Raw genomic sequence first — 21,421 nt, 5'->3', positions numbered from 1 at the left:
AGCATTTTGAGTATAGTATTCTACTGTATTCTGGCCTTCGTGGTTTCTGCTGAGCGGCCTGGCGTCATCTGTAGCACTGTTCCCCTGTATGTAGCATATGTTTTTATCATCTGGCTGCTTTAAGATCTCTTTATCTTTTTTTTTAATTAATATTTATTGGAGTATAATTGCTTTACAATGTTGTATTCGTTTCTGCTATACAGCAAAGTGAATCAATTATTCATATACATATACCCACTCTTTTTTAGATTCTTTTCCCATATAGGTCATTACAGAGTATTAAGTAGAGATCCCTATGCTATACAGCACGTTCTTATTAGTTATCTAGGGTCTCTTTATCTTTTGTCTTCAGCAGTTTACTGTTGTGTGCTAGGTGCTTGATATACTCTGGGGTAACTGAGTTGCTTGGATTAGAAATATGATTGTTTGGGACATTTTCAACCAGTATTTTTTAAAATATTTTGTCTACCCCATTCTCTTGCTCCACCTACAGGATTCCAGTCACTCATGTATTAAACTGTTGGATATTATCTCGCAGGTGACTGCGGCCTGGGTTTTGTTTTGCTTTGTTTTCCATCTTTTTCTCTTTAAGGATCACGTTATTTCTGTTGATCTGTCTTTAAGTTCGATTGATCCTTTCTTCTGTCTTTTAAGCACATCTAGTATATTTTTTTCACTTCAAATACTGTCTAATTCTAGAGTCTTTGTTTTTTATATTTGTAAGCTTATCTGTTCACTCAATATGACTCTTTGTCTTTAAGTCCTGATTATATTTCTAATAGCTTTTAAAGCACATGTCTGCTAGTGCCAACATCTGGATCAGCTCAGGATCTGTTGCTATTTACTCTTTTTTCTCTTGACCTTGGGTCACATGTCTTTGCATATGTAGTAGCTTTTCTTTAATTACTATTGTATACTGAATGCTGCAGAGGTATGTTGTAGGGATTTTCTATTCTCTTATCTTCTGCGCAGTGCTGAGTTTTGTTTTGGCAGAAGGTTGAACTGTGGGCTAATCACCTTGAACTTGGAGAAACGTGCTTTTACACTCTGTTATTAGGATGGTTCTGTTGGATTGTTGCCTTCAGCCTCATGGCAAATCCTTATTCCTGGGACACAGTCTTTACTTCTGAAGGATGGCCTACCTGGCTTTTCACTCAGGGTGCTCACTGGGCCCCTGTAAGTCGGCAGGATTCAGACTTCCAACTCTTTGTCGCGCGGTTGGCAGCAGCTGAAATCCTGCTCAGCCTTCCATCACGCTGTCTTTGGAGTCTCCCCCGCACATGTGCGGTTCAAAGTCACCGTGGGTCTGAGGGGACTTGATGCATAGATTTGAGGCTCCCTCTGCAGCATCTTCCTTCCCAGGGCATCCCATCTGCATTTCCAGCCACACTGGGAGCCCCAAACCCCATCCTGCAGCCAGCGGCACTGGTTTTCTGCTTGACAGGCTGGTGAGGATTCTCCCAGTGCGGGCTACCACCACCGTGCCTGGGCTCAGAGCTCCTGGCTTTGACTTTTAATTTGAGTATTTAATTATTTTACTTTTAATATAATTACTGATGTATTTATGTTTAAACACTACAATTTTACACTTTGCTTTTTATTTACCCTGTCCTGTGCTCTTGTGGGTTGAATTTTGTTTTGTTTTGCTTTTAATGCCATATTTCCCCCTTTGTTACCTTGGAAATACATTCTTTGATTGTTCTTTAATTGTTACTCTAGCAATTACCTTACGCATCCTTGACTCTTTTGAGTCTAATATAAATTACCTTCACCACATTCCCACAATGCAAGGATCTCAAATCCAATTTCCCTGTTTCCTGCCTTTTATGCTTTTACAGTGCATTTTAATTCTAGACCTTATAGGACCTTTATTATTGTTATACAGTCAACATTCCTGTCAGTTTTCTCCACATGTTTACTCTTCCTGTTGCTTTACATCCCTGCCTGCGTTTCAGACCTTCCATCTGGGATTATTTATTTCATTCTGAAGAACACTGTTTCATATCTCCTTTACAGTACTCTTCTGGTGCTGGGGGTTTTTTGGGTCTGAAAATGTCTTTAATTTCATCTTTTTTAAATAGAGCTTTTATTTACATACAATAAAATGTGCGGTTCAGTGCATTTTTGCCTTGTACTTGTTTAAGTGCCATCAAGCTATAGAACATTTCCATTACCCCAGAAAGTTCCCTTCCTGGTGTACCCACCCCTGCCTCATCAGCCTGACCATCGTCAACCTAACCTATAACAATAGAGTAAATGTGTGTTTTAAGCTCCATATAAACGCAGGCTTATTATATCTACTCATGTGTGCTGCCTTCCTTTGCTGAAAATACTGTTTTTGAGATTCATCCATGTTTTTGCACAAATCAGTAGTGTGTTCCTTTTTATTGCTGAGTAGTGTTGTATTGTATGAATATACCACAATTTGTTTCTGTAGTCTCCTATTGATGGACATTTAAATGGAGTCCAGTTTTAAGCTATTATGAATAAAGCTGCTGTGAATATTTGTGTACAGTTTTTGTGTGTAGATATGTACACGTGTCACTCTTGAGTATATACCTGAAGATGGAATTTCTGGTTCAAAGGCATGTTTCTTATCTACTATGTGTAACAGAGTACCCTAAACCTTAGCAGCTGAAAACAACAATGAACACCTATTGTCTCACAGTTTTTGTAGGTCAGGAATTCAGGAGCAACTTAGCTGGGTGATTCTGGCTCTTGCCATACTGACCTCTCCATAGGGTTGCTTGAGTGTCCTCACAACATGGGAGCCCAGGATGGAAGCCACAGTGTCTTTGTGACCTCACCTTCATTTCAGTAATAACCTCTTGGTTACACGGGTCAGCTCCATTCACTGTGGGAGGGGACTACACGAGGACATAAATACCAGGAGTGAGGATCCTTAGGGCCGTCTTAGATGCTGACTGCCACAATAGGTTTTAAGGCATGTTTATAAGAACTTACTGTTTTCCAAAGTGGTTGCATGCACTTTTCCATTCCTACCAGCAATACATGACAGGTCCATTTGTTCCACATCTTCAACAGTTGTTTTTAATTTAAGCTATTTTGGCACGTCACAATCATTTTTTAAAGTCTATTTTCATTGGATATAGAATTCTTGGTTTTCAGTTATTGTCTTAGGTCTTTGAAAATATGTATCCCATTTTCTTACAACTTCATCTGTTTTTATTGAAGTCAGGTGTCAGTCTTGTTGCTCTCCGAATATTAATGCGTCATTTTTTCTTCTGAGTGCCTTTGAGATGTCCTTTTCATCTTAAGGTTTCACCAGTTTTACTTTGATGTGCTTAGGTGAGACTTTTGTTGTATTTATCCTGCTTGGGTTCATAGTATTTCTTGAACCTGTGGTTTGATGTCTTTCAAGTTGGAAAATTCTCAACCATTATCTCTTCAATATGGCTTTTGCTCCATTTTCTCTCTTCACATTCTCAGACTACTATTACATATAGTTTAGAATTTGTGTGTGTGGCTTTTACACTCTTTTCTACACTTTCCATTATTTTTTTCCTCCACGCCTTAAACTAGGTATTTTCTCCTAGCCCTTAATCCAGTTTTTAATCTTTTAAAATTTTTCAACTAATTCTAATCTAATTTTAAACCTATCTTTATTCTTTATTTCAGTTATTATTTTTCTAAAGTTCTGGAATATCTGGTTGGTTTGTTTCTTTTAGTGCTCTTTTCCTTGCTGAAATAACCACTCTAATCGCTATTACCACATAATGTTTTGTTATTTTCATAGTAAATATTAAAATCTATTATCATTTATCTATTTATTTACTTACTGTCTGACCCCACCACTCCATAGTTCTATGAGAAAAGGAACCTTATCCAGCGTGACTACAGACGTATCCCTAGTGCCTAGCCCTTAGTTATGTGCTCAGTAAAAAAAAAAAAGATTGTTCTTTAATTATAAGACTTTTACAATTGTATACAGTCATCATCTCTATTTACCAATCTCTGATTCATTTTAGATCCTCCTCTTATCGACATCTGCCCTATTAGTGCACTGAAACCACTGTTGCAGAGTTTAACATCAGCTCGTGAATGGCCAAGTATAATTTTATTGTATTTCTCCTCTCTAGAAGTACCTAGCATTCTTTATTTTTTTCTGCAAAGCCTCTTGTTACCTGGGATACAGTTCTTTTTTTTTTTTTTTTTTAAGAAAGTGCAAAGGTTCTGAGGCCAGGGTTCAGTTTATTTATTTGTTTGTTTATTTATTTATTTTGGCTGCATTGGGTCTTTGTTGCTATGCACGGGCTTTCTCTAGTTGTGGCAAGTGGGGGCTACTCTTCATTGCAGTGTGCTGGTTTCTCATTGCAGTGGCTTCTCTTGTTGTGGAGCACAGGCTCTAGGCGCGCGGGCTTTAGTAGTTGAGGCACACGGGCTCAGTAGTTGTGGCTCGTGGACTGTAGGGCTCAGGCTCGGTAGTTGTGGCGCATGGGCTTAGTTGCTCCATGGTACGTGGGATCTTCCTGGACCAGGGCTCGAACCTATGTCCCCTGCATTGGCAGGCGGATTCTTAACCACCACGCCACCAAGGAAGTCCCTGGGATACAGTTCTGATTCTCCTCCTTCCTACCTCTTGGGATAGTCCTCCTTTTTCTGTTTCTTGGCCTTTGTGTCCACTCCTAAAATGTGGAAGCAGGGAAGATTTCTGCCATGGCCCTGGGTCTTGGCCCAGGTGATTTCATTCACCCTCACAACCTTGAGAGCCACCTTTCTCCAGCGACTGCAGATGACTGCTGTGTCACTGCAGACACGCCTGGGACATCACATATCTGCCCCTGAACTCCTCTCTCCACCTTTCGTCCCAAAGACCTCATCCTCCTTGTCAGTGCGTCCACCACTGAGTGTGAATTGATACAACCACTCCAAGCTCCAAGCTGTAGTGATAATGTTGCTCATACTTTATACTTCAAATACGGTAACTTAATCCTTAAAACAACCCTGTGTGCTTACCATCCAGATATAAAAAGTCACAAAATTCTCATCCAAAAATAAACAAAACCAGCAAGATAAATTTTTAAAAGCCCATTAGACATCTCAGCTCACAAAGTAACCTAAATGAACTAAACTTCAGAAAGTGACAAGCCACTCACAAGAGAGAAGTGATCCATGGCTGCCCTCCTTCCCTGCAGAGACAGGGACAGGGAGAAGCTGCCGTAGACGGGGCCCTCAGGCTGTCAACTGCGGAGACTTGAGGCAGCTGGTGAGCCCAGAGAAACATCTCTGAGGGAGTCCCCACCTTCACTGGACGTAGGGTGACAGCCGCCAGGGCACAGGGATCCAGGCAGGGAGCTGGAAGGCCAAGAGAACTCAAAATCCTGATCATGTTTGCCGGTCATGATCCTTCCTCTGCTGTGGCCGGTCAGCCATTCAGCTGATCTAATAAAAGTTGTATTTAAAGTCAGGTCAGTAGACTGAACCACAAGGGGAAGAAAAGAGTTAACAACAACAACAAAAGGACGTCTGGAATCTGTAGGACAATATCAAGGCAGTTTCACTGTAACTTTTTACTCATGACACCTCTTCCACCAAATGTGTGGTTTTTTCCACACCAACAATCAACTCTCCAACTCTCCAGACAACCACTGGACATCCTTCAGTCCAGTTCGTTTCTGACACTACCTCCCCAGAGTTGTGTCAGACTCCACAGGTTCACACCTCAGTCCCACGAGACTGCTGGCTCTCCTGGTGCCAGTCCAGTGTCACGTGCCCAGGGCACCCACACTTCTGTCTGACGTGGCTACAAAGTTGTGACTCCCATGCACACACACACATACCCCTCCATCCCTTTGAGGTTTGATAATTTGCTAGAATAGCTCACAGAACTCGGGAACATACTTTACTTACATTTACTGGTTTATTATAAAGTATACAAATGAAGAGTGAGACAGAGAGGTCTGTAGTGCTGGAAGCGTCCCAAGCACAGGAGCTTCTGTCCTGTGGAGTTGGGGGGATGCCACCAATCCACAAACTCTTCAAACCCCATTGTTAAGGACTTTTTATGGAGGCTCGATTGCTAGGCATGACTGACTAAATCATTGGCCATTGAGATTAACTCAGTCTCCAGCTCCTCCTCCCTCCCCAGAGGATGGAGGGTAGGGCCGAAAGTTCCAACCCCCTTATCAAGATCTGGTCTTTCTGGCAACCCGCCCTCCCACCCCACAATCTGGAGCTATCTAGAGACCTGCCAGGATTCACCTCATCTGAACAAAAGACACTCACTCAGGATATTCCAAGAGATTTAAGAGCCCTGTGTCAGAGCCTGGGAACAAAGACCAAATATATATTTCTTATTATGCCACGCTCACATACACATCACTGGCATCCCAGAAAGAAAGGAGAAGAAGAATGGCACAAAAATATAATTCAAGACATAAAGGACAAGAACTTTCCAAAACTGATGAAAGTGATCAATACACAAATCCAAGAATATCTCCAAACGCCAATCAGAATAAATACTAAAGAGTTGATCTTAAAAGCAATCAGAAGGGCATTAAAAAACACATTATATACTGAAGAACAGTGATAAGAATTGTCACCGACTTCTAAACAAACACTGGAGGTCAGAAGATAATGACATGGCATCTTCAACACAGTAAGTAAAGGTGGGGCAGGGACCTGCCAAGCATGAATTCTATATCTAGCAAAAATTTTCTTCAAAAGTGAAGGTAAATTAAAGATATTTGCAGGCAAAAGCTGAGAGAATTTGCCTACAGCAGACCCATATCATGAAAGATACTAAATGAAATTCTAAGAAGACTGTTGGCTTTTAAAACAAAAATAACAATTGTATTACTGTGTTTATAACATTTGAAGAAGCTAAATATAAGGCAACGAGCACAATGGGTGGGAGAGGAATACATGAAATTAGATTGTTGTATATCTTCCATTGTTCATGAAGTAGCACCATATTATGTGGAAATAGACTGAAATTTAAAGATTCATATTGTAAACTCTAGAGAAACATTGGAAAAAATAGGCACACACGAAGGGGTATCGCTAAAAAGTCAATACAAGAGAAAAAATAGAATACAGAAAAAAGTGTGATTTATCCAAAAGAAGTCAGAAAAGGAGGAGCAGAGAAACAAACAAATGCCAAAACGAGAAACTTAAAACCAGTCATGGAAATAATTACATTGAATGTCAATTTTCTTATTTCTAGCATTCACATATTTTATAGACTCCACAGGACATTGTGCATTTCTACATACACTATATCGAGGTCTATAAATATGGTCTCTGTGACAGTTTTACTGTTTTTACAGTCTTGGTGCTTTTTTTCCCTTATATTATTGACTCAATCCTCCAATACAGTGTCGAATACAAGTGGTGAGAGTGGACATCCTTGCCCTGTCATAAGGCATGGCTGACATTAAAGCATAACAGCCAAAATGCTGGTGAGAATGTGGAGCAGCTAGAACGGGATACATTTCTGAGGGGAGTAGGAAATAGTGTGACTGCTTCGGAGGACTGTGCTCTATTTTCGTATTAAGTTAAACGTATATCTAACTTATGACTCAGCACTTCTACCCTTAGGTATTCACCCAAGAGAAATTAAAATATATGTTTAGAGAAAGACTTGTAAAAAAAAATGCCTTATTCATAATAGCCAAAAGCTTGAAACAACCCAAATATCCCTTGACATAATGATGGGCAAAGTCTGATATATTCATACAATGGAATACCATACAGTAATAAAAGAAGAATTAGCTGTCAAATAATATAGATTCCTTTCAAAAACGTCATTAAATGAAAGATGCCAGACACAAGAGTATATACTTTCTATGAAATCCAAGGACAGTCAAAACTCATCTATGAAGTAGGAGTCAAAAGGTTTTGCCTGGGGTAGGTACAAGACTTAACTAGAAATGGGCAAACTTTCCTTAACTAAGGAAACTTTGGGGGCTATAGAAATGTTCTTTATCTTGTTTGGGGCAGTAGTTACACGAGAATATGAAATGTCAAACCATATGCTTCATTTTATTGTTCGTTAGTTACACTTCGGTAAAATGTACCTATATATTTATATATATAAAACGCTTTAAAGCCCTGTGTTATAGGTACTGAAGGTATTCCTAGTTTTCAGATGAGAGAACTGAGGCAAAGAAAGGTTAATTGACTTGCCCAGTTGGTGGCAAAACTAATAAACAGAGCTGGGTAGTCTGGCCAAAAAGCCTGCACTCCTAGTGAGAATGCTGTTGTCTCAGATCCTTGCCCAGAAATTCTACTTCTAGGGCTTTATCCTTCAGATAAACTCACAGAAGTTCCAAACAACAAGGTTAGTAACTACACAAGATTAGTCCTTGCAGCGTTGTGGATTAGCAGGGGGCTGATTCTATTGTTTATAGTGTAATCACTTGATATAATATGATGAAGGGGAAAAGGCCAGCTTGAGAAAACTTTATATACTTATATTGGATGACCTCCTAGGTGTAGTGTAGAGTGAAAAAAATCAAAGATACGTACTATATTCTACCATCTGGGTTAATAAATAAAAGAGGATGCAGGGAAAACTGTATGCACATATGCTTGTATAAACCGCAGGTATATCTGAAAGGAAACCTAAGAAACGGACGAGATAGTTTCCAGGGAGAGGAATTGAATGGCTGGGAGAGAGGGGTGCGAGGGAGACATTTCAGGCCAGTATACCTGTTCTGGACATTCTGGGTCATGAAGCGTACGAGTGTATTACCTATTCCAAAAATTAATGATATAGTAACAATTTGGAAATGACTGAAATAGCTCATCACACACATAGTTGCCACCTTTCTCCAGGATTGTTTCAGGGCCTCCTAGCTCGTTTCCTTCCGTGTTTCCCTTTTGTGTCCCGTTCCCTCCATCTGGTCCAAGCTCTCACGGTGCTTAGTATTCCCCAGGTTTTGCCTAGAAATCCATTTCCACTTCTGCCCTGTAAGGTCCTTAAAAATAGCCATCCGTCTCACTCATCCACGGGTTATTAAGGGCTTGGTATCTGGCAGAAGGACCCCAAAGGCCTGTTGCTTCCAGAATTCAGCTTTCAAACAGGTCTGATAACACTATGCCTTCCTCCCCCCTCAGGGGCTCCTCCCACTTTCAGCCGTCTTTCCCCAAACACCATCCTCCAAATGACTTCACATGGTGCACAGGTGGTCGTTTTAAATTTATATTGTTAAGTGTTTTATGGTCTGTTAGAAAAAATAAACTAGTCCATGAATCCTGCTGGATTTTAATTTTACCAATATTATTGCTCAGAGAAGTTTAAGTTAAAAAATAGAATGATTTTTTACAATATTCAGTAGTAAGTAATACAGATGGAACATGGATATGGCAGAAATGGTGACAGTGAGGCCCTGGCCTTCGGGAGATGCTGACATACAGGAAACAGGGCCTCACGCAGAGCACTCATTGGTTTGAAGATGCAGCGTCTCGTTGACCTTCACCACCTGTCTGTCCGCGCCCTGCCTGGAGCCTTTTCTGTGGTTACCTGAATGTGCTGGCCACCCCACCCCACCCAGGCTCACTCTGCAGAACCACTTGGATTCGTCTTGAACGTTCACCATTCTGTGCTTTTGTTCTGCTGTTTCTCTTTATAGAATGTGATCTCCCCACCTTAGGTCCTGTTGCTGGGCCTCTGCTGGGCAAACTCTCCTGAAGGAGGGTTCAGTGGGGTTCAGCTCCAACTTCAGCTCTTCTCGTGAAGTCCTCCCTAGTGTATTAGTTTCCTATTGCTGCTGTAACAAAATATAGCAAATGTCACTTGCAAGAGCGCAAGTTTATTGTCTTATAGTTCTGGAAGTCAGAAGTCTGAAATCAGTTGTACTGGCTTAAAGTCAGGGTATTGGCAGAGCTGGTTCCCTCCCCCAGAGGCTCTGAGGAGGGAATTGGCTTCCTTGCCTTTTGCAGCTTCTCGGGGCTGCCTTTCTTCCAGCCTCCCATACCTGGCACCGCTGCTCTCTCGGGTGCTTTCTTTTTTTTTCATTGTAGACAGTCTTTATTAGCAGGTGTTAAGAACGCAAAATAGTAACAAATCCAGAAGGATGGGAAAGGAAGCAGGGCATGGCTCTCCTCCCCTACGTGAGGACCCTGGGAAACCAGGCCAGTGGGGTGGGGTCTTGGCCACTGCGAGCCCAGCACCCTCTGGAAAACAAGCTCCCGTGCAGGAGAGCGCCTCACAACACAGGGGAAGGGAGCAGCGCCCCGGAAGATGCCTTTCACCCATCTTCAGGGCACATTATCCTGGTCTCCACTTGCATCTTACATAACCTTCTCTGCCTCCAGCTTCTCGTCTCCTTCTAAGGACCCTTGTGATTACATTGGGCCCATCTGATAATCCAGCATCCTCACCCCATTGCAAGATTCTTAACCTAATTGCGTCTGTAAGGCCCCTTTTGCCATGGAAAGTAACTCATTCACAGGTTCTAGGGTTGGGGTGTGGACATCCTCTTGAGGGGTGTTATCCATCCTCCTGCACCTGGAGTCACCCTTCCCCTGGGAACTCAGATGTGGCTTTACCTCTGTGCTCCCGCAGCTCTCTGTCCATCCTTCAGTATCTCGTTGAGTATCTGCCTTATAATTATTTGTCATCTGACCAGTCCTCTCCCTGTGAGCCTCCTGGGGGCAGGGGTGGGGTTGCAGCCTTCCTGCCTGCCCAGACTTCCTGCCGGACAGAAGAAGGCATGTGTTTGAGGGAGTCGACCACCCAGTGCACGACGGCCCTGCGGTGCTGCGGTTCCCAGGCCAGGCTCAGGGCCCGGCCGCCTGGTGAGGTTCCCAGCTGTGCCACTCACCTGCTCCGCCCCTCCATGCCTTGTCTGCAAAATGGTGCTGACGAATCGAACCCAACCCAGAGGCTAACAGCAAGGACTAAATGGGGTCACACGCGTGAAGGACGAGAAGAGCACCTGACCATCATGGCCACTCAGGGCAGCTAGCTGCATCCCTATTGTTGTTGATTTTATTGTTTATGTTGTGAAAAGTTTTTCCGTTGTGTAAGTTATTCTTGACGAACTTAGGCTACACTCTTTGTTATTAAGTCTAATTGTCTTTAGGTTTAAAGTAATGTTTTCCTTGATTTTAAATATTTTTGCAAAAGTTTTTAGAATGACAAAAATGTAGAAAGTACCAGAGAACTTGCTTAGGGTGATCGTGAACCTGTGGCCTAGCCGTCTCGTGTGCACCCACCGCTCTGGTTCAGGTGGGCAGGGCTGCCTAGACAACAGCCCTGTGCAGAGTGGTACGAAATGGCATGTCAGACCTTAGATCTCTGAGAGATGGTAGAGTTTAAAGATGCATGTGACTGTGGAACCTACATGACGAGCTGAGGTTCTGGACACTCAAAGCCTTCCTTACAAGGCACCACAGACCATTATGGGGATGGCAGTGTCATTCCAAGGAAAGGGCTTGGAGGTACTGGAGTGTGATGCAGAGCACACCTGTGTTCTGAGAGAGCCGAACAAGCCTACTGCAGTTAGAGGAAAGGCATTTTTAAAACACCTTGTAGCAGGTACTTTCATTGGGAACACGTGCTCCTACCAAAGATCATGACTACTTGGTGCCCATGAAAGTCATATTTTTAGAATGTCATGAAAAATGGAGAGGTATATGAAAGGCATTCTAGCTTTAGGAAATAATGCTAGTAGGGATCTTAGATTTAAAAGGTAATAAGATCTGCGTAGGCAGAGTGAGGAGAGATGGTTTAGCAGTGAAGAATAAGGTTATCAGACAAGTAAGTGGCAGGCTGGAAAATAAGAACGTATCGTTTGGATGCAGGAAGCCATCGCCTGCTTTTCAAAAAGCAAGCTACTGAAGTTATCATACCGTCCGCATCACTTAACTTGAACGTTAAAGGAGTGATCCTGGAGGTGGAGTCATGGTGGGAGGGAGAAATTGTAGTGGTCCCGCTCGAAGAGTAGGGTCCAATTTATGAATTTATTTCAGGGGTTGAGGTTCAAATGCAGATTAAATGTAAAATGAAGAACCAGACAGTTCTCTCAGAGTGGATGGAAGTAACAAAGGACAAAGAAGAGTTGCAGACCAGTGTCTGTTCCGTGGAAGGCAGACACCATGTTCTGATTGAGAACTTGGAATTGGGGACTGTTGTGGGAGTGGAGTGGAAATAAGCCCCGTCTTCACCGCATCATGTGTGAGATGGGAATGAAGTGTCTAGATTGTGGAGCTGAGCTGAAGGCGGTCAGATTTAGAAAAGCGCTGTCCCCCACGGATGAAAGCCTAAAGCTGTGGGACAGGATTCACTCTGGTGAGCCGTGCGGGAGGCCTCCTGCCCAGGGCCAGCCAGCACGCAGGGACCACCCGGGAGAGACAGTGGGCATCACCCCCTGCCGTGTTTGGCCCGAGTCAGGGTGTTGTCACTGTGTAGGGGAGGAAATGTCCTTACAGGTGTGAGAGGCCAAGATCTCAGGTTCTCAAAGATCAACAGAGATACCTGTTGCAGTAAAGAGGCGTCACGGGGCTCGGGGAGGAGAGGACAGGGAGGCGTGGTGGTCACGCCACAGCCACCTGAGCTGAGACCCGGCGGTTGGGGAGGCACTCCTGCTTCAGCCGTGAGTGCCACAGCCTCTTCCTTAGCATGGCTCTGGAAGTCTGGGCGACGGAGGGACACGGGAGTTGGTCACTGCTCAAGACGCCTGGCTGTCTCCCAGTGCCTGTTGGCTGGCCTGGAGGTGAGAGCTGGCGGCCAAGCGGCAGCAGGTCGTGAGGACTTCCCTGGGCATGGTCAGCCCTGCTGGTGGCACCCACCCCCACCCCCAGAGGCCACCCCCCTGGCTCAAGAGCCCCCAAGGCTCCTCTGATCTCAGCTCTCTGTGCTCCAGAAGCACTTCTCACTTTATGCTTTGGGGAGTGCTTGGCCGAGACTCCCTGGAGCTGTGGGCGTCATGGAAGGCGAAGTGGCTTATGGCACATGGTAAATGCTTTGTCAGAATTCCAGGATAGCAAGGAGGGAGATGAGGAAGATACGCCTATTACAGGGAAAGACGTACAACAAGGTCCCTACCTTCGTGGCGCTTACATTTCTCATGGGTGAGTTAGGCATTGAACAGGTAAATTTAAAAATAGATAAATAAATAAGCCAGGCAGATATCACACAGACCTTGTAGCAGATGCCCTGAAGACAAATGGGATGATGTGTGTGTTGCAGGGTGAAGTTGGGGTGCAAAGCTGCCTGGCTTGGGTGGACCACACAGATTTTTGTGATTGTTGGCAGCTGAGCTAAGACCTAAAACCTGAGGAGCATTTGGCCAGGGAGGAAAGCATTCAAGGAGAAGGAACAGTCATCATGAAGGCAGAAACAGAGCGATTGGGAGGATTTGAGTCTGGGAGGAGGAGACCAGTTCGATGACTGCAGTGGCCCAGGCAGGGTGTGCTGGGATCATGATGAGAGCAGTGATGATGGGTGAATCAAAGACAAGACATCTCTGACTCAGCAGAGGCAGAAAAGTGGAAATCATAGCTGGTGTGAATGGAAGTGTGTTTATTCTCAAGTTGGGATGGTTGATGGGGGAACATGTGGGGAAACTTTGGGCTTATAACCTCTGTCTTCTCTGAGAAGGCCGAAACAAGCTGTTGCCCAGGAAAGAGGGGTCTCGGGCAGTGGTTGGGAGCTGGAAAAAAGTCGTAGGAGTGTGGGATCGTTGCTGTGTGGAATGAGAGGCCTGGGCGGGTTCAGCTGAAGTAGGACAGTCTTCACACCGGTCCTCACAGCTCTGTGACTTTCTTCCAGCAAGGCAGCCACCCCACCTCTCTGCAGAGGAATCAGGGAGAGAGGCTTTTCCAGGTAGTTGAGACAGAAGGACAGGCAAGATTCCTAAAGAACTGGCACAGTATGGCGAGTGCTGCTGGCGATAAAAGGACAAGAGGCCAACAGATGTGTAGATCCAAGGAGACCCAAGTAGAGAGCTTTGGACACGACAGGACCTCAGTGCAGACGGGGAGGAGTTGTCTAGAGAGCGACCATGGGGGAGAGGTGGAAGGATGGCCATGGTCGCAGACAGGAAGTTAGGGTTAATCCTTTTAGATCCCTGCATTACATTGCAGCTGCCATTTTGTCTTTTCTCCTCCTGTCTGAGTAATGAATCTGTGCTTTCATTACAAGGAAAACGGTTGGCAGGTTGGTTGGATTTCAGTGAATTCAGATTTGATAATGAAACATTTCCTTTTAATTGTTGTATATACCTTTCTCAGCTTTTTCTCTACTTAAAGCATATTTCTCTCTTGTTCTTCTCTTGTTCTTCTCTTGTTGGATGTGTTGGATGCAGTGGCTCTGTTAACAGGTGTCTGTTGTCACTCTTACAGCTAACACCACAGCCATAATTGATGGAGAGTTGAGTTGCATGCTCTTAGGACTAATTGCAGAGTCTAAACCAAAACATTTCCTGCAGCTGCCTTTAAATAACAATAATAACAATAGTAATAATATTTTGTATAGGGATAATACTTTACAATTTGCAAAGCGCTTTCACATACATCATATCATTTAATCTTCACAATAAATAAGGCTTTTTGAATGCTTAGATCTTTCCTAAAGTGAGAAATCATGGTGCATATCTTGATTTAATCATGCTGAGTTGCCAGAAGTTCTTGACGTGATAAGCGTTTATTGAGCACCTTCTGTGCCTAAAGCACTTTACTAAGGACAGCACGGGGTAAACTTCCCTTAAGGAGACACCAAGTAGCCGCGGCCCAATAAATGCGATCTTGCTTCCCGGCTCACTCCCCCTTCCTCATCACAGTCACTGTTTTGGTGGCTGCTTGCTAAACCATAAATTTATATAAATATTACCAGGAATTCATTGTATCAGAGTTTAAGTTTTTAAACCTAGGATTCTGATACTTATCTAAGCTCAGTAATACTTCAGAAAGTCATTCTATCGATTTCAGCTTGAACTTTGTTGAAAATTATGTATCTGTTACTTGAATCTCAAGGGTATTTCAGATCCAGCACATTTGAAAATGTCTAGCCATCGAGTTGGTTGTCTGATTAGGATGATTAGGCTATGACTCCAAGAGTACAACTTGACCCTCGGCCCCAGAAGGCTTATTCAGTGGGAAGGAAGACATAGTCATCTCTGGGTTCTTGAGCCAGACTCGGATGCACTGAGGAGACTGGGAGAGAAAGGGCTTCCCAGGAGGGAGCTTCCTGGGTGAGATGGGGAGGAGAGGGTAGCATTGGGGCCGAGCACAGGCCCAGGGCAGGACTTCTGAACCTTTAGCCAGGAGCCCCTAGAGGGTCCAGGCGTGTGTTCTGGGCCACCACAGCCCCTCACAGATTCTCCAGAAAGCATGAGACACCCCCAGCCCCTGCCTTCACGGGCCTCTGGGCAGAGTGGCACCTCACAGAGAGCACATCAGCATTCCTTTCCCCATGGAGGGCTGGGGCGGCCCCTGCGGCCTGATGTGGCCCATCAGGACCACCCAGGGGCTGCTTTGTTGCTGAAACACAGAGGTACCAGCTGTCTTCCTGCTTCTTGTTTGGCATCTTGGTTTTATTAACTCTAGTATTACACTAGCTCTGTATGTGGTCATGTGGTTTAGGAATGGGTGAGGACAGACCTAAATGGCCTAATGCTTATAAGCACACTGATTTCCTGGACACAGTTTTTTTTACAAAAGTTTTCCCATGGTGCCATCTTTTTAAAGAACAGCTTCTGTATATTACAAGGGAGGCTAATATCTGGATTATCAAATTATCTCTTGGTTCTTTTGATATGGAGCTCAGGCAGCCACAAGCCAAAGAACCCTTCCTTTGTGTTGGGCAGATATGCCTGACACTTTATTTTGACACAGAATGTGCAGCCAGCATCTGAGCAGCTCGTAAATACTCCAGAGAGGACCCCGATTAGCATGTAGTGTGGAGCGGGAGTTTGAACGTGAAGTCTAGGTGGTGGTTCCCGCTGGGGCTGGCGACGCGCTCTAAATAATTGTGTTCTGATCATTTAGGTCTCTCTTTACAGGGCATCTTTTATGACCAAGACCGTCCAGTACCAGAATGAGCTGCATAAATTCCTAATCTGGGATACGGCTGGACAAGAACGAGTAAGTCACTCTTTAATTCGCTGTGTGTTTTTCTGAGGCCCAAATTAAAGCTCCAACAAAACCGCCGGTTCCTGTCATTTCACGTCGCTCACCTCGCTTCTCTGCGCTGGAGACACGTCTTTCCATTTGCGTGGGCCAGCCTTTTTCTTTTCAATTAGAACCACAGAGTCCACCGATGGAGAAAGTGATATGGGCACTGAGGACATTTTTATACTTTTTAGTGTCTTCAATTAAACGCTGAGTAACAGGTCTGATAAAACCCTGCTCAGAGTATTGTGTGTAATTTGGGCTCCATCCTCTAGCAAAGATATAAAAGAATTAATGGTAGAAAGGGAGAGTTAAGCACATCTCATTTATAGTCGCCTTTTAAAAGCTAAGGAGGGAACTTCACAGCATATAAAGTTTGAGATTTAAGTGAAATGCATGAGCTAACACGGTGCCGTGCGATAGGTGCTTAATAAACGCCTGATGATGAAGCTGTCCAGGGTGGTCGTCTGCCTCAGGAAGGGCCTGGACCAGAGCTGGGGCCGGGAGCGCGGCATCACCGTGCAGAATGGCATTTGGCAAAGCCCGCCCAAATCGGACGGGGTGGGAAGGCGGGGAGGGGACCAGACGCTGCTGCCACCTCATTTTCCCTCTGGGCCCGGAGTTTCATTTCCCTGTTGAGGTGTGTCTGGCAGCTACCCCATTATTCAGCTGCTGTTTACTTTTGTTTTCAAACAGTATTATCAAAACAAGAACATGTGATGGATACACAGTGCTACCTTAAGCTCTTATAGAAGAAGTAATCAGGAGACATAGTCTGTCCTCACAGTCTTATCTGAGACGTCATAGATACCGCAAATGGTATAAAACCTGACAAGAATCATCACAGACACGTGGAGGAAAACCCAACAAACCATTACTGTTGTCCTAGACGTAGACAGCATACATTTTGTACAGATTTAATGTCTAAAGTTTGCTCTGTTTGGTTTCTTCTGTTTTTTTAATGCTGGATATCACACCTTGTGTCCATTTCCTCATCTTAGATGCATCTGCTAAGTCTCCGGTCCCCGCTGCTCCTATGTTGTTTGGGCTGTGCGTCTCCAGTGGGGATAGGCTTTTGCTAACCGTCACTCTGCTGTCCTTCAGAAGGACTGCTTGCCACACAGTGTTCCTGAATATATCCATTGCCACAGCCCTGGCATCTAGCCTATTAGCCACGAACTCGTGGCTCTTCGTACAAGTAATATATGTGCCCTTTCACTGAATCCCAAGTTTCGGTTACCCCCTCCCATATATTTGATGACACAGCGAAACCCTCATTATAAAGCACATGCTATGATATAGATTCCATTATGCTTGGAATCAGAGCCCGTCCTGGTAGACATGGTGATATGTAACATCTTTCCAGAACATAAAAAAAGAACAACACAAGGGTTTATGCCTCTCTCTTACTGCTACCATAAAAGCAGGATTCTGTGAAGTTTTGTAATTAGCTGGTCTGCATGCCTCTCGTTTCCCCATTTCTAATTGATTCTGCACCAAGAGTAGTTGCCCTGAGATGCAAATCTGCCTCACCCCTACCTGGAGCTAGATCACTGAACCATCCAGGGGCTCGCGCAGGGAATGTAGATGAGCCCAGTGGGCCCGGAAGGCCCGCCCATCAGAGCCCCGCGCCGAGGAGACCCTCAGGAGAGGGGTGCCTGCAGTGAGCCCTCGCGCCAGCTGGTTGTTGCCGGATCACAGGGTTTAAGAAGAGCGAAGCATCTGACAGCTAATCACAGACTGTTTGAAATGCTGTGAGGATCCTCCAGGGCGCATGTGTGAGCTTGTCCTTCCCGCTTGTCCTGGGCACGGCCTTTAGGGCCCGGACCGTGCCAACCTCGGCCTGACTCTCCACCTTCACCTCCTTCCACCAGTTCATCCTCCAAGACCAAACTGCATAGGCTTCTGCAGTGCGCCAGGCCAGTCCACACCCTCATACCCATGGCTTGCCGTTCCCTCTGCTCAGAATACCCTCCCTCCCACCGTTAGCCTAGAGAGCGCCATGCTCAGCCTTCAGAGCTCGCGTCTCATGTCGCCCGGGGAGCTTTCCTCACCACCCCTGCAGTCCTCAGGTGGCCACGTGCCCGCTGTGCTCAGGCGTGAACGCGGAGGCTCTCCTTGACCCCCTCCCCGTCAGCCTGCCACGTCGGCGAGACCGCATGTCCCGACAGCTCCGGCTTCTCAATGCGCCTCAGATCCGCTCGGTTCTCCCTGTCTCCACTGCCAGCTCTCTGCTCTCCACCACCTTTAACTCTCACCTGAGAATTCCTTTCACCTTTGAACTGGTCTTCCTGCCTACCCCCTTCCCAGCCCCACTTAGTACCTTATCCTCCCACTTACTGCCCTTCAGTGACTGCCCACTGCCCCTCTCCTGGGAGCCACGCCCTGCCCACTGGCCTGCACAGCCCTGCATGGCCTGTTCCACCTGTTCTCCAGGGCCCTCCCGGTCCGTCCACGCTCTCACCCGCTGAGCTCCAGCCCACTGCCTCCGCTCAGTTCCTCAGACTCTCCAGAACCAGGCCTTCACACACGCTGTTTCTCGTACTGGAACTCTCTCTTCCCTCTACTCGGAGCCTGGCCAGCTGGCTCCTTACCAGCCTTTTCGTCTCAAGTTCAGTGTCACACCGTCACAGTTTTCCCTAACCCCTCTGCACCTAAGCATGACCCCAGCTCATTCTCCGTCACTGTCCTTTATTCATTTCCCTCAGGACCCTCATTGCAAGTTGTAATTAGATATCTGTCTACACACTCTTCCTGACAGGCTGTCCCCACAGACTGTAAACTGTGAGAGCCGGGACCACGGGGTCGTATTCCCAGGGCCCAGCACAGAGCCTGACCTGGGGTTGACGCTCAGATATTGGGAGGACCAGTTAGCAGCTGAACTCTTTAGTGTATCTCTTCGGATCCTGAACAGTCTTTGCGATTGCCCACATCCGTGGGATTGTCCCCCGGTTCCTTACTTGTTTATCTTCTGTTAGACTGTGAGCTCCTTGGGGGCAGGGACCGTCCTCATGTCTGTGCGCTCAGCCCCTGGCACACAGTATTGATGCCAGTGGATTTAGATCAGTTGATTGTCAGCCCTGCTTTGGCACAGGTAAGGAGGAACAGATCCTCTGCCTAGTTTCACCATGTGAGTATTGCATGCCTCAAATTATACACTTCCGATATTTGCATATTTATTATTCAGCTCTCTGTAGTAATGACATTTATTATGGAACCAAAAGTCATCGTAAAATGGCACCCCTTTATGATGAACTGACCATTCAAACATCCTCCCCACTTAACCCTCGCGTTTTCACAGATGGGTCATCTTTCTGATGGTCCAGTGACAGTTGGTTGCAAAGTAATTTCATTAAGTCAATGAAAGTGATTTTGGAGCACTTCGCAGATGTCATGCAAAGCCATGGACGGTGAGGGGTTTGTTACATTAAGTGAGGAGAGCACTGCTGATCAGAATGATGACATCAGTGCTTCAGAAGGTAATGATTTGTGTATCAGAAGGTTGAGAGGCCTGGGGAAAACTGTTGGAGTCCTCAAATATCTTGTAAAAATTCCTTTTTTATGATAGGACTAGGAAGGGCAAACATGAAATGAAAGATAGATATCATATTGTGCCAGCATATGGTTTTATCAAAAGAATCACAGTCAAGTTACGATCAACTCTGACTCAGTGTTCATTCAGGAAACTAGCTCCTGGTTGCAATAATAAACCTAAGTTTTTTCTAATATCAGATAAAATGAAACTCGTTTTCATAATTTTTTTTCTCAAGATAGAGCCTTTGTCAAACCTTTTCATTCCTATTTGCTATCCTAAATGAATTCGTTTTAAGTGATCTTTTCCCACCAATCACCCTTCACTAACAGGGACTCCTGCAGAAGCATGGAGACAGACCCAGCCCCTGCTCAGACATGCACCTCAAGTCCATATCAGAAATGCACCGTAACTGTAGCAGCAGCATTTCAATTACTTGCCATCTGTCTGTGATCATGTAAAAGAAAGCTTCTAACCAAAGTCTAATAGACACTGCATCCAGTCCTTGAAGGTTTATGTCCCTGAATCTTACTGTGGTTTCTCCTAATGGCTGTTTCTAGAGGGCAGAGCACCAGGAAGACAGGGACTCATCCACTGTCACAGGAGCCACATAAGAGTTGTTCTCGTGTCTGAAATCAGGAAAACGTGTAGTGGCGTAATACCTAGAGCCAGGGTCCACACTGTGGCCCACAGGCCAAATGCAGCTCGCTTCCCGCTTTATCAGAGCACAGCCGTGCTTATTTGTTTACGTATTGTCTATGGCTACTTCCACGCTTCCGTAATGGAGCTGAGGAGTTGCGACAGAGATCATATGACCCACAAGGCCCAAATGTTTACTGCCTAGCCCCTTCCAGAAAAAGTTTGCCAACCCCTGATCTAGAGCCAGATTGGGAGCAGAGCTGTGCGGACGTCCCTTTAGTCTCTTTTTAAGCTGCCGCCTTCTTTCTTTACACCAAAAGGACATGGAAAGAGTTTCAGTGTCAGTGATGGTAGAGTGGCTTGTAACAGACTAACCCTCCCACAGAGAACTATTATGTATAAACTCTGGACAGAACATTAAACAACTCTCTGAAGGTACTGCCAAGCAACCAGATGCAGTCTGGGGACTGAAAAGGGAACGACATTGAGTGAGACTCACATTTTCATGGCTTTTCCCCAGAGGGCGCTCCCCAGACCATGCAGCACAGGGTAGCTAGGACTCCCGCAGAAAGGCTGTCTTTTTAGCTTGCAGTATTTGAGGACAGAGTTTAAGGTTGCTAGAGCAGCTGGGAAAGAAGGAGGCAAATCCCAGAAAAGATGGATCCAACAAGGAGGGAAGCCCCCAAAATCTGCTTGTAAATTCCCTTCAAGGCTTTGCTTAACCCCCAGATTGTGACTGCACAGGGGCGACACTAAGAGACCCAACAGAAGCCAACAGCTGGAGGAGTGACAAGACAGAGCAGAGATTCAGCTGCTGCTCATCACAGGAAAGTCCAGTCCTGCCCTGTTCGAGGGGATTGATAAACACGTTGGGCTTCCCTTGAAACTTCTGAAGGGCCATGTCTTAAGAGTAGAGACCCAAGTAGACCCACCCTAACCATGTGTAAAACCAATCTCAGGGTGATCGGCCAGTGTTTTAACACTCTTCAGAGAAGATAATGGAAACCAGATGGTTTGGAAATGTTCAGAGATTTAAAGGAAAAGTAGTCTTTTTTTTTTTTTTTTTTTTTTAGGAAAAGTAGTCATAATCTACTTAACTACAGATGGGGAATCTTACACAGAATGGCAACTAATAATCAGACGGAAATGCTAAAACTGAAAACTGTAGTA

At 45.1% G+C, this 21,421-nt stretch overlaps 1 protein-coding gene across 3 annotated transcripts in view; it reads left to right on the top strand.

The window, feature by feature from the left end:
- Positions 1 to 21,421, top strand: part of RAB22A (RAB22A, member RAS oncogene family) — a 53,455-nt gene that overhangs the window by 15,502 nt on the left and 16,532 nt on the right. For all 3 annotated transcript variants that reach the window (XM_060033365.1, XM_060033364.1, XM_060033363.1), the window contains exon 3: positions 15,972 to 16,053. In XM_060033365.1, coding sequence (XP_059889348.1) covers positions 15,972 to 16,053 — 82 coding nt within the window. The remainder of the gene's footprint in view (positions 1 to 15,971; positions 16,054 to 21,421) is intronic.

This window comes from Delphinus delphis, chromosome 15 (assembly GCF_949987515.2).
Source record: "Delphinus delphis chromosome 15, mDelDel1.2, whole genome shotgun sequence".
Taxonomy (NCBI): Eukaryota; Metazoa; Chordata; class Mammalia; order Artiodactyla; family Delphinidae; genus Delphinus; species Delphinus delphis.
The sequence above is the reverse complement of the archived record's forward strand: the minus strand, read 5'-3'. Positions and strand labels throughout refer to the sequence as shown.